The sequence below is a fragment of the Pseudophryne corroboree genome, chromosome 6 (assembly GCF_028390025.1).
Source record: "Pseudophryne corroboree isolate aPseCor3 chromosome 6, aPseCor3.hap2, whole genome shotgun sequence".
Classification (NCBI taxonomy): domain Eukaryota; kingdom Metazoa; phylum Chordata; class Amphibia; order Anura; family Myobatrachidae; genus Pseudophryne; species Pseudophryne corroboree.
The window spans coordinates 353599084-353616327 of NC_086449.1; the positions used below are offsets into that span (position 1 = coordinate 353599084).

The 17244-nt window shown below is 47.2% G+C and overlaps 1 protein-coding gene across 1 annotated transcript in view; it reads left to right on the forward strand.

The window, feature by feature from the left end:
• ETFA (electron transfer flavoprotein subunit alpha) overlaps positions 1 to 17244 on the forward strand; it is a 163363-nt gene that overhangs the window by 108240 nt on the left and 37879 nt on the right. The window contains exon 10 of the mRNA XM_063926589.1: positions 17046 to 17111. Within this exon, the coding sequence (XP_063782659.1) occupies positions 17046 to 17111 (66 nt within the window). The remainder of the gene's footprint in view (positions 1 to 17045; positions 17112 to 17244) is intronic.

Here is a 17244-nt window from a genome sequence, read left to right on the forward strand (position 1 = left end):
GTCACTTCCGCCCCACTTCCGGAAACGGGACCGCGCGCAAGTCCTCTAGGAACACTTGAACTAGTGGAAACCGCGGGCGCATGCGCGGTCCCGTTTCCGGAAGTGGGGCGGAAGTGACGCGACGCCGTCAAACCGGAAGTGGGGCGGAAGTCGCATCGGCGCATCTTTCTAAGACAGTTTTATAGCTTTTCATGCTCCAAACCCGTTGTTTAAACTTACAGTGAACTTAATACAGTTTTATACTATCCAATCATGTTACTTATTTATATAAATAAATAGGTTGTAGCTTATCATACAACACCATGTGGTAACAACAGGAAGTGATGTCATAATTAGGACTAGATGAATACTGGTATAAATAGAAGTCTGTTCCCATTCTGCTAACACCCCTTGATGAAGTCTGATTGACGAAACGCGTTGGATATCTGGCAGTGACTGCATACCAAGTTAAGGAATCTTTTATTATTTATTCATTTTAACTGGTATTATATTTTATGTGTGTATCCATTTTATCCCATTTTTTAGAAAAAGATTTGTTTTAAATTTATACGTGAATAAATTGTATTTTATATTTTTATTAATCATCTAAAGTGTGAGTTCTTTTAGACACCATTGGTCGCTAAACCCCCTCCCCCCAATTGTGTACTATATATATATATATATATATATATATATATATATATATATATATATATATATATATATATATATATATATATATTCAAACTTTAAAAAGTTCTGCAGTTAAAAATAACCGTTAAGTAAATGTATACATATGTGCCTGAATCCCTGAAGAGGTTAATGTTTGGAAAAATGTAATCCACTCTGACAAATCTCAAGTTCTGCTGCGACATGCAGATGGTAGGGCCACAGTTTGGAGTAAGCAACATTAATCCATAGATCTATTCTGCCTCGTGTCAGCAGTTCATGGCAATGGTGAGGTAATGGGGTGGGGAATGTTTTTTCCTGGCACTCATTAGGTCCCTTAATATGAATTGAGCATAGTTTAAATGCAACAGCCTGAGGTTTTTTGAGGACCAGTCTTCTAATGGCTGCTCCCAGCAAGGTACCGCACCATGGGGTAAATGTATGAAGCAGTGATAAGAGTGGAGAAGTGAGCCAGTGGAGAAGTTGCCCATGGCAACCAATCAGCTGCTCTGTATAATTTTATAGTATGCAAATTAAAAATGTTACTTCAATGCTGATTGGTTGCCATGGGCAACTTCTCCACTCTTATCACTGCTTTATACATTTACCCCTATATCACAAAACACGTGTCATGTCAGGGTGGTTTCATAAAAAAATATTCCAAGTTCCTCCACAGCCAGCAGATTATAATCCAACAAGAGCACCTTTGGATCATGGTGGAATTGGATATTTGCAGTATAAATGTGCTGTTGATACCGTTAACCTGATCCATCATGCTAACGCTATCAAACTTGCTTCTCTTCTATTGGCCTTAAACGTGGAGAAAGCCTTCGATAGGGTCTCCTGGGCTTTCCTCGATCAAACCCTCCGGAGCTTTGGTTTTCACAGGAAATTTCTCCAAGCCATTTCAGCACTCTGCTACAATCCCTCCACATCTGTCCTAGCGAGCGGAATTCTTTCAGACTCCTTTGCCATCACCAATGGCATGCGAAAAGGATGCCCCCTGTCGCCCCTTATATTCGCTCTAATAATCGAACCTCTCGCTTGTTGTATCCGTCTTAACCCAGACATCACAGGCTTTTCTATTAAACATTCACACTACAAAACTTTCCCTTTTTGCGGATGATGTCCTCCTTACCCTCACTAACCCGTTAATTTCCCTACCCAACCTTTTCAAAGAACTAGCTCTCTATGGGGACTTCTCCGGGTACAAGGTGAATAATGACAAATCAGAGGCTCTCCCGGTGCACATCCCTCTCAACACGCTGAATCTTTTAAAATTCAACTTCCCTTTCTGCTGCGGGGTACACTGGGCTCCACAAGGATTGGACAATGGGGTGTAGAGTAGGATCTTGATCCGAGGCACCAACAGGCTCAAAGCTTTGACTGTTCGCAGAATGCACAGCACCGCCTCCTCTATAACCCCGCCTCCCTGCACAGGAGCTCAGTTTTGTAAGTTGGTGCTGCAGTAAGCAGGCACTTAACAGAGGGGCTGCTCCAGGCATCCCTAAGAAAAGCTTTTTATGAAGAAAAAGTGAAGACTTCAAGGGCAGCAGCGGTGGTAAATGTCAGAAGACATTCACTGTTGCAGCTCCTGCTTTCCCCAGCGACGCTGTACACTCCCGAGCCCTGGTTGCCGGGTACCTACAGCAGGAGGCTCCGGTTTTCTTCACGTCAGGCACACACGACGGGGGCACTCCGGGATCGCGTGGCCGCGCTTCGGGAGGTGGTGAGTGGGTCCCGCTTGCGGGACCAGGTATTTATTGCGATCCGGCACGGTCAGTGGGAGGCGGGCCGCACGCGCTGGCGGTGGACACTGTGGCAGTACAGGCGATCCCACTAGATCACCAGGGCATGGGCGCAGGTCAGGTTTTCTCTCTAAACCGGTTTTAGATCTCCCACAGTACCCGGTGGTTTTGCCAGCAGGGGGATAAGGCTTAGACCTGAAGCCCCTCCCCCAGCCCCAGGGTGCCATTTCCAGCAAGTGTTCCCGCCCTGGAGCTGCATATCTGTCTTTCCCTCACTCCCTGTCAGTGTCTGGGTGCCGCCATCCCTCAGCTTCACTGTTCCTGGAACTGCTTGGGCAAATCCTCCTATGTAAAGCCGCCTGGTAGTCAGCGCTGTGCCTTTACATGACACTTAAGTATTCTACCTGCCTTTTTAGACAGTGATAGTTAATAAAGAGTGCATTTAGTCAGGGTTTTCTAGTACAATTACCCTGTGATATACATCCAGTTCTTACTGTGTAGTGTTATATCTATTGACTATATAGCTATATATATAAGCTAGTCCAGTGCAGTATTATTGTCAGTAATAACCGCTGCATTGTACAAACTGTGACTTTCTGTGTGTGCATTTGATAGCTGAGTGGTGTCCATTTCGTGTCTTTCACTCAACTTGCTATCCCTATATTCTATAACCTGAGGGGGCTTGGTGCGTCAGGTTTTATATTAATATAGGATTTTTCACAAAGATATACTTTATTACGTATTTTTCTCTGTGATTTAGTCACCATATCTCTCCTTTATCTCTGCTAGTGCTGACTACACTGCGCAGGGGTTTGGGCTAGAGGTATTGTGCTGCTGATAATTGTACTGTGTTACCTGATACTGCAAGTTATATCATGTCTGCTTCTGAGGGTAACGGTTCTGGGGCTGAACACACTGCCGGTGTTGCTGATGCCACAGACCCATATGAGGAGAATATAGCAGCTGTGGGCTCTGGTTCTGGGGGTTCCTTGCCCCCCAGTGGGACTGTGGCAACGGAGGCACATACTGACCCACCGTGGGCCGCTTTTTCTACGCTTCTGCATACGCTAGTTCATAAACTAACACCCCCTATGGGACCCCCAATGGCGGTACAACCGTATGTGGTCCCTGCAGCTAACCCGCCGTGGGCGGACGATTTATCTGCTCAATTAAAGAAGTTGAACCAGTCCTTGACTACTAAAAAGTCTGACCAACGCTCACCTAAGTCCAAGGGGTCCTCTAAGCGAATGCTTGTCTCCTCACAATCCACTGCTGTCACTGACACCTCGTCTGATGAAGACTGCACGTACACTGACCCCACATGTTCTGACTCCGATACGGCTGATGGGGAGGGTAGTTCACATGTGGATGTTCCTGATCCTTTGGAGCCTATTAAATTAATTCTACAGATTACGGATGATCCCGAGCCATCCGTCCCTCCTAAGAAACCAGATAGGTTCAAGCGTCAGAAGGTGGTTAAACAAGTTTTACCTCACTCTGATCACCTAGTGGATATACGTCAGGAACCCTGGGAAAACCCGGGTACGAAGTTTGTGACTCAAAAGGAGATGCTGGTTTGCTATCCCCTCGCGCCAGAGCTAAGAATTTGGAAACGCCTCCTCCAGTGGACTCACATGTGGCTAGGATGGTGGTTTCCTCAGCTCTACCTGTCACTACTGTCACGTCTCTAAAAGAGCCTACGGATAAACATGTGGAGGGTTGTCTGAAAGCGATTTACACCCTCACGGGTGCTGCACAAAGGCCCACTATTGCAGCTACATGGGCTGCAGAGGCTATTGAAGCATGGGCCTTGGAGTTAAAAGCTGAAATCTCCTCTGACCATGCTAGGCAATGCTTGTCATATATTATATTCTGATGCCGGTATCCTAGCAGCCAAGGCCTCTACTACGTCAGTCCTAGCTCGCCGGATATTGTGGCTGAGATCCTGGTCTGTGGATCTGGACTCTAGAAAAGCCCTGGAGGTACTCCCTTTCAAGGGAGATATTCTGTTTGGGGAGGACTTAAATAAGATAGTGGCTGACTTGGCAACTGCCTGCCTGCCAAATACCGCTCCTTCTGTGTCGAAGGCTAAAGGTACGTCCTTTCGCCCCTTTTGTCCTTCAGGTAAAGCAAAGGGTCAGGCGTACCACAAGCAGGCCCGCACTTCCAAACCTGGTAAGCTGAAGGCCAAAAGAGCCTGGGCTGCCCGTCAGCCAGCTTCCAAGACCGATAAGCCTGCCGCATGACGGGGTGGGCCTCCCCCTGGGGGATCCCAGGGTGGAGGGCCGGCTTCTAGGGTATACCCAGGAATGGTTGAAGACCACTTCAGATGCCTGGGTACGGGAAGTCGTCACTCGAGGTTACGCCATAGCTTTCAAAAACTGACCGCCTCATCGGTTTTGCCAGACAGACGTCCCGTCGGACCAGACAAAGGCAAACACTCTGCATTCGGTGGTACAGACCCTCCTGGATACAGGAGTTGTAGTACAGGTGCCCCTTGCTCAGAGGGGCCGGGGGTACTATTCTCCGCTGTTTCTAGTCCCGAAACCGAATGGGTCCTCCCGGCCCATTCTCAACCTCAAGGCATTGAACAGGTTTGTGAAGGTTTCCAAGTTCCGTATGGAAACCCTTCGCTCTATAGTTCTTGCCTTGGAACCTGGGGACTACATGGTCCCCCTGGACATACAGGATGCTTACCTACATATTCCTGTGACATCAGCAATACCTGAGGTTTGCTATTGGCAACCTCCATTACCAGTTTCGGGCATTACCTTTTGGTTTAACAACGGCTCCGTGAGTCTTCACCAAAGTAATGGCAGTGATGACGGTGGTACTCTGCCGTCAAGGGGTCAGGATACTGCCGTATCTGGACGACTTGTTAATCCTGGCAAATTCCCCAGAACTTCTCCTACGTCATCTGGATATGACGGTCCGGTTTCTACAAGCCCACGGGTGGCTATCAACTGGAAGAAATCCTCCCTGGTCCCTGCTCAGAGCATGGTGCACCTGGGGGCGCTATTGGACACTCACAACCAGAGGTGGTTGTTGTTTCAGGAGAAAGTCCTGAAGCTTCAGGACAGGATTCGTTGCTTCCTTTCTCGTCCGCAAGTTTCGATACATTCGGCAATGCAGGTGCTGGGCCTCATGGTATCAGCATTCGACATGGTGGAGTATGCTCAATTCCATTCTCGCCCCCTCCAGAGGCTGATTCTAGCCAAGTGGGACGACCTGCCTCACCGGATCAGGTCTCAAATGATCTCATTGACTCCGGAGGTCCGTCTGTCGCTGCTTTGGTGTCTCCGGGACCAACAATTGTGCAGGGGTCATCCCTTCTGGATATCCGTCTGGGTCTTGACGACAGATGCCAGTCTAAGAGGTTGGGGCGCGGTGTTGGAGCAACACTCCCTTCAGGGTCGGTGGACTAAGGTGGAATCTCTCCTCTTGATCAACATTCTGGAATTGCGGGTGGTCTTCAATGCGTTGAACCTGGCCCAGCATTTAATTCAGAACCGTCCTGTTCAAGTACAGTCGGACAACGCCACTACAGTGGCTTACATAAATCATCAAGGCGGCACTCGAAGCCGTTTGGCAATGAAGGAAGTCTCACGGATTCTACTTTGGGCGGAACGCCATCTACCGGCCATATCGGCAATATTCATTCCGGGAGTCCTGAATTGGGAAGCGGACTTTCTCAGTCGTCAGGACGTGCATGCCGGAGAGTGGGGCCTCCATCCAGAAGTGTTTCAACTCCTAGTGGAAACGTGGGGTCTTCCAGATGTAGATCTGATGGCGTCTTGACACAATCACAAGGTTCCGGTCCTCGGAGCAAGGACAAGGGATCCTCAAGCAGCATTCGTGGATGCGCTGGCGGTGCCGTGGAGGTTTCGGCTGCCGTACATGTTCCCTCCGGTGTCGCTCCTGCCCAGGGTAATTAGGAAGTTCAAGCAAGAAAAAGGAAATCTGCTTCTCATAGCTCCGGCGTGGCCCAGACGGCACTGGTTCTCAGACCTGCAAGGCCTATCGTCGGAACGTCCACTTCTACTTCCACAACGCCCAAACCTCCTCGTTCAGGGCCCCTGTGTCTACCAGGACCTAGCCCAGCTATCTTTGACGGCGTGGCTCTTGAAGCTTCCGTCTTGAGGGCTAAGGGTTTTTCTGAAGAGGTCATTAAAACTATGTTGCGGGCCCGGAAACCGGCTTCTGCTCGGATTTATCATAGGGTCTGGCATTCCTACTTTGTTTGGTGCGCATCTAGCAATTATGACGCTTCCAAGTTTAGTACAACCAAACTTTTGGCTTTTCTGCAGTAGGGCCTAGATTTAGGCCTGCGTCTGGCCTCCCTCAAGGTTCATATTTCTGCCTTGTCGGTGTGGTTTCAGAGAAAAATTGCGACTTTACCTGATGTTCATACTTTCACTCAGGGTGTATTGCGTATCCAACCTCCCTATGTCCCGCCTGTGGCTCCTTGGGACTTGTCGGTGGTTTTGGAGGCGTTGCAGAACCCTCCATTTGAACCTCTTGGTTCAGCTGACCTTAAGTGGCTTTCCCTTAAGGTGGTGTTCTTGCTGGCTATTGCTTCTGCTAGAAGAGTGTCGGATCTGGGTGCCTTGTCTTGTAGTTCCCCATATCTGATTTTTCACAGTGACCGGGCGGTTCTTAGGACTCGTCCCGGATATTTACTTAAGGTGGTTTCTTCGTTCCACCTTAATCAGGAGATTGTGGTTCTGGCCTTTGTCTCTCCTGATTTGTCTCCCAAAGAGCGGTCTTTGGATGTGGTACGGGCTCTCCGTATCTATGTGAAGAGAACTGCTTCTATTCGAAAATCTGATTCTCTCTGTTTTGTTTGTTTTTCACAAACGTGGCTGGCCTGCTCACAAGCAGACCCTGGCTAGATGAATTAGAATGGTGATTGCACATGCTTATGTGAGGGCTGGTCTGTCAGCTCCTGCTCACATTACGGCCCATTCTACTCGGTCTGTTGGACCTTCTTGGGCGGCCCGCTGTGGTGCGACCCTTGATCAATTGTGCAAGGCTGCTACGTGGTCCTCTGTGAACACGTTCATAAGGTTCTATGCCTTCGATACTGCCGCTTCCCAGGATGCTTCCTTTGGACGCCAGGTTCTTGTGCCCGCTACAGTGCGCCCCTCCCATAAGGAACTGCTTTAGGACATCCCCATTGTCCAATCCTTGTGGAGCCCAGTGTACCCCGCAGCAGAAAACGAGTTTTATGGTAAGAGGCGCCCACCCTGACGCACTTAGCTTCTTCGGGTTGGTATGGCATTTGCCGTTGACACTTTCCTTGTCATGAGTGTGGTGTATGTGGCTACTAACCGTTGTCGTCTCTTTTCCTGCTACTGCATTGGGCTGGTTAACTAAAAACTGAGCTCCTGTGCAGGGAGGCGGGGTTATAGAGGAGGCGGCGCTGTGCATTCTGGGAACAGTCAAAGCTTTGAGCCTGTTGGTGCCTCGGATCAAGATCCTACTCTACACCCCATTGTCCAATCCTTGTTGAGCCCAGTGTACCTCGCAGAAAGAGTTTTAACAAAGGTAAGTTCTTACCATAATACTCGTTTTTGCACGGCGTCATACCTCCATTAAATACTTGGGTGTACATATTACCAAGTCTTACCATTCTCTTTACGACGCAATTTTTTTTAACCTTATTTAAGGAGATATCTTCATTTCCTGTATAGGTAGGATTAATGCTATTAAGATGAATGCCCTCCCCAAGATTTAATCTCTTCCAGACTCTCTCCCTCTCCCAGTTCCTCTCCGGATTTTGACATCCCTCCCGACCCAATATGGTAAACTAATTTAGAAAGTCAAGGAGCCGCGACTGCATAGGGAGATTCTCCAGCAGAGCTATACGTGTGGTGGTTTGGGCCTCCCCTCGCTGTCGAGATACTATTATGCCTCGGCACTCAGCCAACTAGTTGCCTGGCATTCTCCGCGACGCATGAGGAGATGGGTAGATTTGGAGGGGTATGGTATGTTAGGTAGAATAGACTTGGGTCGACAGTGTCTAGGTCGACCACTGTTGGTCGACAGTAAGTCGACATGGTTTCTAGGTCGACAGGGACTCGAGGTCGACATGTAGGTCAACATGAGTTTTTTTACTTTTTGTTGTCGTTTTCTGCGTACAGTTACCAGGAACTCCTTGATGAACAACAGTGGATAAATTCCACAGTGTTTAGACACCTTGATATGCTAACGTTCAAGTAGCTCTTCTAGGTCTCTCCTAATTCACCTTACCCTTTTCCCCATCTTTCTTCTCCCCCGACTCATTCTCCCCTCATCTATGGTTTGTCTATCTTCTTTTCTTTTTCTTTTTACTTCTCTCTTCTTTTCTTTCCTCAATTTTCTTTCTCGTCCCTACAGTACTTCCTCTTCTCTGTGAATGTCTCTCTAATGTCCTACAAGCCCTCCCATGAGTTCCACTGGTTTTTTATTTCTTCTCTTATTCTTGATTGTTTAAAAAAAAAAAAAAAAAAAGATAGACTCATACACTTGATTTTCTAATCTATGTATTTCAAAATGTAAATTTATACTCTCACTTTCTACTTTTGTTGTGCTTTGATCGTGTCCATTATCTCCATTTGTCATTGTTTCTATTTCTTCAATAAAATTTGTGATTTATAAATGTGCTGCCGAAAAATCTGCAGTGACTGATGTTATGTCAGCATGGAACATTGGGGGTAATTCCAAGTTGATCGCAGCAGGATTTTTGATAGCAATTGGGAAAAACCATGTGCACTACAGGGGAGGCAGATATAACATGTGCAGTAAGAGTTAGATTTGGGTGGGTTATTTTATTTCTGTGCAGGGTAAATACGGGCTGCTTTATTTTTACACTGCAAATTAGATTGCAGATTGAACACACCCCACCCAAATCTAACTCTCTCTGGACATGTTATGTCTGCCTCCCCTGCAGTGCATATGGTTTTGCCCAATTGCTAACAAAAATCTTGCTGCGATCAACTTTGAATTACCCCCAGAGTGTCTAAGGCAGAGGTATCAACATGCAGCCTTCCAGCTACTGTGGAACCAGCTTGATCTAACACCATTTCTCTAACGTCCTAGTGGATGCTGGGGACTCCGTCAGGACCATGGGGAATAGCGGGCTCCGCAGGAGACAGGGCACATCTAAAAAAGCTTTTTAGGTCACATGGTGTGTACTGGCTCCTCCCCCTATGACCCTCCTCCAAGCCTCAGTTAGGTTTTTGTGCCCGTCCGAGAGGGTGCAATCTAGGTGGCTCTCTTAAAGAGCTGTTTAGAAAAGTTTTTTTTTAGGTTTCTAATCAGTGATTCCTGCTGGCGACAGGATCACTGCAACGAGGGACTTAGGGGAGAGACTTGCAACTCACCTGCGTGCAGGAGGATTGAAGTTTTAGGCTACTGGACACTGAGCTCCAGAGGGAGTCGGAACACAGGTCAGCCTGGGGTTCGTCCCGGAGCCGCGCCGCCGATCCCCCTTACAGACGCTGAAGAACGGCAGAACGGAGGTCCGGAAACAGGCGGCAGAAGACTCCTCAGTCTTCATGAAGGTAGCGCACAGCACTGCAGCTGTGCGCCATTGTTGCTACACGGCTCACTGATCTCGGTCACGGAGGGTGCAGGGCGCTGCTGGGGGCGCCCTGGGCAACAATATAGATTACCTTAGAGGCAAATAAATACATCACATATAGCCATTAAGGCTATATGTATGTATTTAACCCAGGCCAGTTTTCCTAATAACCGGGAGAAAAGCCCGCCGTGAAAGGGGCGGAGCTTATTCTCCTCAGCACTCAGCGCCATTTTCCTGACCAGCTCCGCTGGTGAGGAAGGCTCCCACTCTCCCCTGCACTACAGAAACAGGGTTAAAGAGAAGGGGGGCATAAATTGGCGATATAATTATATATTAAGAGCCCATATATAGAAACAACACCTTCTAGGGTTGTTATATACATTATGGCGCTTTTGGTGTGTGCTGGCAAACTCTCCCTCTGTCTCCCCAAAGGGCTAGTGGGTCCTGTCCTCTATCAGAGCATTCCCTGTATGTGTGTGCTGTAGGTCGGTACGTGTGTGTCGACATGTATGAGGAAAATGTTGGTGAGGAGACGGAGAAAATTGCCTGTAATGGTGATGTCACTCTCTAGGGAGTCGACACCAGAATGGATGGCTTACTTATGGAATTACGTGATAATGTCAACACGCTGCAAGCCGGTTGACGACATGAGACAGCCGGCGGACAAATTAGTATCGGTCCAGGCGTCTCAGACACCGTCAGGGGCTTGTAAAAACGCCCATTTACCTCAGTCGGTCGACAGACACTGACACGGACACTGACCCCAGTGTCGACGGTGAAGAAACAAACGTAGTTTTCCTTTAGGGCCACAAGTTACATGTTAAGGGCAATGAAGGAGGTGTTACGTATTTCTGATACCACAAGTACCACAAATAAGGGTATTTTGTAGGGTGGGAATAAACTACTTGTAGTTTTGCCTGAATCAGATAAATTAAATGAAGTGTGTGATGATACGTGGGGTTCCCCCGACAGAAAGTTATGGGCGGTATACCCTTTTTCCCGCCAGTAGTAAGGGCGAGTTGGAAAACACACCTTAGGGTGGACAAGGCGCTCACACGCTTATAAAAAACATGGCGTTACCGTTTCCAGATACGGCCGCCCTCAAGGAGCCAGCTGATAGGAAGCTGGAAAATATCATAACAGTATATACACACATACTGGTGTTATACTACGACCAGCAATCGCCTCAGCCTGGATGTGCAGCGCTGAGGGGGCTTGGTCGGATTTCCTGACTGAAAATTTTGATACCCTTGACAGGGACAGGATTTTATTGTCTATAGAGCATTTTAAGGATGCATTTCTATATATGTGTGATGCGCAGAGGCATATTTGCATTCTGGCATCAAGAGTAAATGTGATGTACATATCTGCCAGACGAAAGAAAAATCCACCTTTTGTTACCCCGAGTCACATATTGGCAGAAAAGGACACAGTCTTTTCAGTCTCAGTCCTTTCGTCCCCATACGGGCAGGCGGGCGAAGGCCAGTCATATCTGCCCAGGGGGAGAGGAAAGGGAAGAAGACTGCAGCAAGCAGCTCATTCCCAGGAACAGAAGCTCCTCACGGCTTCTGCCAAGTCCGCAGCATAACGCTGGGGCCGTACAAGCGGACTCAGGTGCGGTAGGGGGTCATCTCAAGAGTTTCAGCAACACTCGCAAGGGAACTCCGGGATCCTACATGTAATATCCCAGGTGTACATTGGAAATTCGAGACGTCTCCCCCTCACACAATTCACAGGCTGTATTCCCAGCAGGTGATAATCAAAGTACCCTTCTTACAACAAGGAAGGGGGTAGTATTCCACACTATATTGTGGTACTGAAGCCAACCGGCTCGGTGAGATCTGAAATATTTGAACACATACATACAAGCGTTCAAATCAAGATGGAGTCACTCGGAGCAGTGATAGCGAACCAGGAAGAAGGGGACGATATGATGTCACTGGATATCAGGGACGTTTACCTACAGGTCCAAATTTGCCCTTCTCACCAAGGGTACTTCAGGTTCCTGGTACAGAACTGTCACTATCAGTTCAGACGCTGCAGTTTGGATTGTCCACGGCGCCCCGGGTCTTTACCAAGGTAATGGCCGGAATGATGATTTTTCTTAAAAGAAACATGGACGCTTTCCTGATAAGGGCAAGGTCCAGAGAACAGTTGGAGGTCGGAGTAGCACTATCTTAAGTAGTTCTACGACAGCACGAGTGGATTCTAAATATTCCAAAATCGCAGCTTTTTCCGACGACACGTCTACTGTTCCTAGGGAAGATTCTGGACACAGTCCAGAAAAACGTGTTTCTCCCAGTGGAGAAAACCAGGGAGTTATCCGAGCTAATCGGGATCCTCCTAAAACCAGGAAAAGTGTCAGTGCATCATTGCACAAGAGTCCTGGTAAAAATGGTGGCTTATTACGAAGCAATTCCATTCGGCAGATTTCCCGCAAGAACTCTTCAGTGGGATCTGCTGGACAAATGGTCCGGATCGCATCCTCAGATGCATCAGCGGATAACCCTATATCCAAGGAAAAGGGTGTCTCTCCTGTGGTGATTACAGAGTGCTCATCTTCTAGAGGGCCGCAGATTCGGCATTCAGGATTGGATGCCGGTGACCACGGAGGCCAGCCTGAGAGGCTGGGGAACAGTCACACAAGGAAAAAATTTCCAGGGAAGTGTGATTAAGTCTGGAGAATTCTCTCCGCATAAATAAGCTTAGAGCAAATTTATAATGCTCTAAACTTAGCTAGACCTCTGCTTCAAGGTCAGCCGGTATTGATCCAGTGGGATAACATCACGGCAGTCGCCCACGTAAACAGAAGGGCGGCACAAGAAGCAGGAGGGCAGTGAAAACTGCAAGGATTTTTCGCTAGGCGGAAAATTATGTGATAGCACTGTCAGCAGTGTTCTTTCTGGGAGTGGACGACTGGGAAGCAGACTTCCTCAGCAGGCATGACCTCCACCCGGGAGAGTGGAAACTTCATAGGGAAGTTTTTCAACATGATTGTGGACCGTTGGCAAAGACCAAAGGTGGACATGATGGCGTCCCGCCCGAACAAAAAACGGGACAGGTATTCCGCCAGGTCATGAGACCTTCAGGCGATAGCTGTGGATGTTCTGGTAACACCGTGGGTGTACCAGTCTGTGTATGTGTTCCCTCCTCTGTTTCTCATAACCAGGGTATTGAGAATTATAAGACATAGAGGAGTATGAACTATACTAGTGGCTCCGGATTGGCCAAGAGGGACTTGGTACCCGGAACTTCAAGAAATGCTCACAGAGGACTAAGGGCCTGGGGAGCTAAGAAGGGACTTGATTCAGCAAGTACCATGTCTATTCCAAGACTTACCGCGGCTGCGTTTGACGGCATGGCGGTTGAATGCCGGATCCTGAGGGGAAAAGGCATTCCATAAGAGGTCATACCTACCCTGGTCAAAGCCAGGAAGGAGGTGACCGCACAACGTCATCACCACATGTGGTGAAAATATGTTGCGTGGGTGAGGCCAGGAAGGCTCCACGACGGAAATTCAACTAGGTCGATTTCTACACTTCCTGAAAACAGGAGTGTTTTGGACCTCAAATTGGGGTTCATTAACATTTAAATTTCGGCCCTGTAGATTTTCTTCCAGAAAGAATTGACTTCAGTTCCTGAAGTCCAGATTGTAAAGGATGTATTGCATATACAGCTTTTTTGTGCCCCTAGGGGCACCGTGAGATCTCAACATAGTGTTGGGATTTCTTAAAATCATATTGGTTTGAACCGCTCAAATCTGTGGATTTGAAATATCTCACATGGAAAGTGACCATGCTGTTGACAAATATCTCACATGGGAAGTGACCATGTTGTTAGCCCTGGCCTCGGCCAGGCGATTGTCAGAATGGGCGGCTTTGTCTTACAAAAGCCCATATTAAAATTTTCCATTTGAACGGGACAGAACTGGGACTCGTCTCCAGTTTCTTCATAAAGGGGTGTCAGCGTTTTCACCTGAAACAACCTCTTGTGGTGCCTGCGGCTACTAGGGACTTGGAGGACTCCAAGTTACTAGACGTGGTCAGGGCCCTAAAAATATATATATATATATATATATATATATATATATATATATATATATATATATATATATATATATATATATATATATAGTTAGGACGGCTGGAGTCAGAAAGTCTGACTTGCTGTTTATACTGTATACACCCAACAAGCTGGGTGCTCATGCTTCTAAGCAGTCTATTGCACGCTGGATTTGTAGTACAATTCAGCTTGCACATTCTGTGGCAGGCCTGCCACAGACGAAATATGTAGATGCCCATTCCACAAGGAAGGTGGGCTCATCCTGGGCGGCTGCCCGAGGAGTCTCGGCATTACAACTTTGCCGAGCAGCTACGTGGTCAGGGGAGAACACGTTTGTAAAATTTTACAAATTTTGATACTCTGGCTAAGGAGGACCTGGAGTTCTCTCATTCGGTGCTGCAGAGTCATCCGCACTCTCCCGCCCGTTTGGGAGCTTTGGTATAATCCCCATGGTCCTGACGGAGTCCCCAGCATCCACTAGGACGTTAGAGAAAATAAGAATTTACTTACCGATAATTCTATTTCTCGTAGTCCGTAGTGGATGCTGGGCGCCCATCCCAAGTGCGGATTGTCTGCAATGCTTGTACATAGTTATTGTTACAAAAATCGGGTTATTACTATTGTTGTGAGCCATCTTTTCGGAGGCTACTTCGTTTTGTTATCATACTGTTAACTGGGTTCAGATCACAAGTTGTACGGTGTGATTGGTGTGGCTGGTATGAGTCTTACCCGGGATTCAAGATCCTTCCTTATTGTGTACGCTCGTCCGGGCACAGTACCTAACTGAGGCTTGGAGGAGGGTCATAGGGGGAGGAGCCAGTACACACCATGTGACCTAAAAAGCTTTTTTAGATGTGCCCTGTCTCCTGCGGAGCCCGCTATTCCCCATGGTCCTGACGGAGTCCCCAGCATCCACTACGGACTACGAGAAATAGAATTATCGGTAAGTAAATTCTGATTTTCATCATGCCCTCCAAGCAGAACTGGCAGGGCATGCTGGAATGTGTAGTTCCACAACAGCTGGAGGGCTGTATATTGAATCCTCCTGATGTAAGGACTATATACAGCTCCATGTTGAATCCATGTGACAGAATTCAAGCTAATCTGGGGACAAAGGGGGCCCTGTCCAGTACTTAAAATGTGTACCTTATGGAGTGGCAAAGGAGCATGTGCAGTACATTTATGCACAACCTTCAGTGTGTAGAGAACGAGGCTCCCATACTATGGGTATCCTGTCTATAGATCTACACTAAAAAGGTGTACAGTCAATAGGTCGACCACTGATGCTAGACATGAGTTAGGTCAAAAGGTTGACACAAGTTTTGTCCCCCCCCTCCCCCTCATTTTTCCATATGTGGACAATGATTGGGAATAATAACCTTGCCCGAAGCTGCAAGCCATGTGAGGTGACGTGGAACACTAATGGGGCTTGTTTGTGGCAGATATGTGACAAAACACCCTTTTGACCCTGTCGGCCCTTTGAACTGTCTACCTATTCTATGTCGACCTTTTGACTGTCAACCTAATGCATGTCTACCATTAGTGGTAGACCTAATGACTGTAGATCTTTTTAGTGTAGATCTAATAATCCACACCCCTTACCATGCCTCATACAGAACTCAGGTGGGGGCTCTTCCATTACAGCCACCATTACCTTGTATAAGAACCGTTAGTGTCAGCAGCCCAATAGCATTCTCTAACTCAGTGTTCTGTAGCTGAAAGCTGGCATCTAAAGGCGGCAAAATTATTTCCGTGGACATAAAAAGTACCCCTGTATTGGGGACTCAGTGTGTGTGTGTATATGTATGTGTATGTATGTGTATGTATGTATATGTGTATGTATATATATATATATGTGTGTGTGTGTGTGTGTGTGTATATATATATATATATATATATATATATATATATATATATAAATAGGGCGGCACTCGGAGGCTTAGAGATAATATCAAGTGTATTTCACAAAAAGACAGACGTTTCGGGGCTAGATTACCCCTTTGTCAAGGTGAACCTATTTCTTCATACGTGTCTGGACTTTTTTGGAGGGCACCGGAGCAGATATTCAGTTCAGGAGGGAGTGCCGGTCCGTTTGGAATATATATATATATATATATATATACATATATATATATATTGTTCACTCTAGGAGTGAAAAGGGGCAGGGCGCCAGACTCCGGGGGCACATGTGTGCGCGCGGCCTCAGAAATGGGGGCGCGGCCACGCAAATTAGGGGGCGTGGCCATGCCGCCGTCCTTTTAGGGGGCGGTGCGGCCCACAGACGCTACTATAGAGAGCGTCTGTGGCCGGCGACGTCACTGTTGGGGGCGTGCCCAGCACCTCCGTCGGTGCTGGGCTTCCCCCAGCCCTCTCCCAATGCGTGAATGAATGCCGCGCGCATGCGCACGGCATCTATACACGCCGGGAGGGCAGGGAGCGGGCGGCTGTTCTAGCAGGGCGCCGCAAAAGGGGCAGGGCGGGTTTTGCCTGTTAAACGGGCAGGGTGCGGCGCCCTGCTAAAACAGCCTAGAGTGAACACTATATATATATATATATATATATATATATATATATATATATATATATATATATATATATATATATATATATATATATATATAATTTTCTGGTAACTCCTGCACTGCACAGTGGGCTATCAATGGACGTCCTTGCACTGGTTCTATATGGGGGAAGCAAGGTGTTATTCAGTGGTGGATGACTACTTTAGTACAGTATGTAACGATTTTGGCTAGTTTGGTTTAAACAGAGAATTATAATATACAATGTAAACCCTGGTCTGGGACAAGTCAGTTTGGGAAATGTGTTCGACTGCAAGGACAATAATGTAACTGTGAACTTACTGCACATAATCCATAATAGCCTTGCAACGGTTTCTCTGTTTTGTAATGAGTTTCTTTGAGATATTTCCCCTCAAATTTGTTTTATCTAAATGATGGCCTGTGATGCGTTTCTGTCTTGTACAGCTAAGTTCCATGTAATTCACGCTGTCTTGCTACTTGCAGGAGCTGTATATTGCAGTAGGGATCTCTGGGGCCATTCAGCACCTGGCTGGAATGAAAGATAGCAAGGTAATGTATAGTTTTAGTTTTCTGACTAAAATTGCATATTGTATAGATCAGTTCACTTTGAATAAAAAAACAAAAACAAATTAGTGATATAGATATGGATGTTCAAAGGAACAATGATTCTAGTCACTTTCCT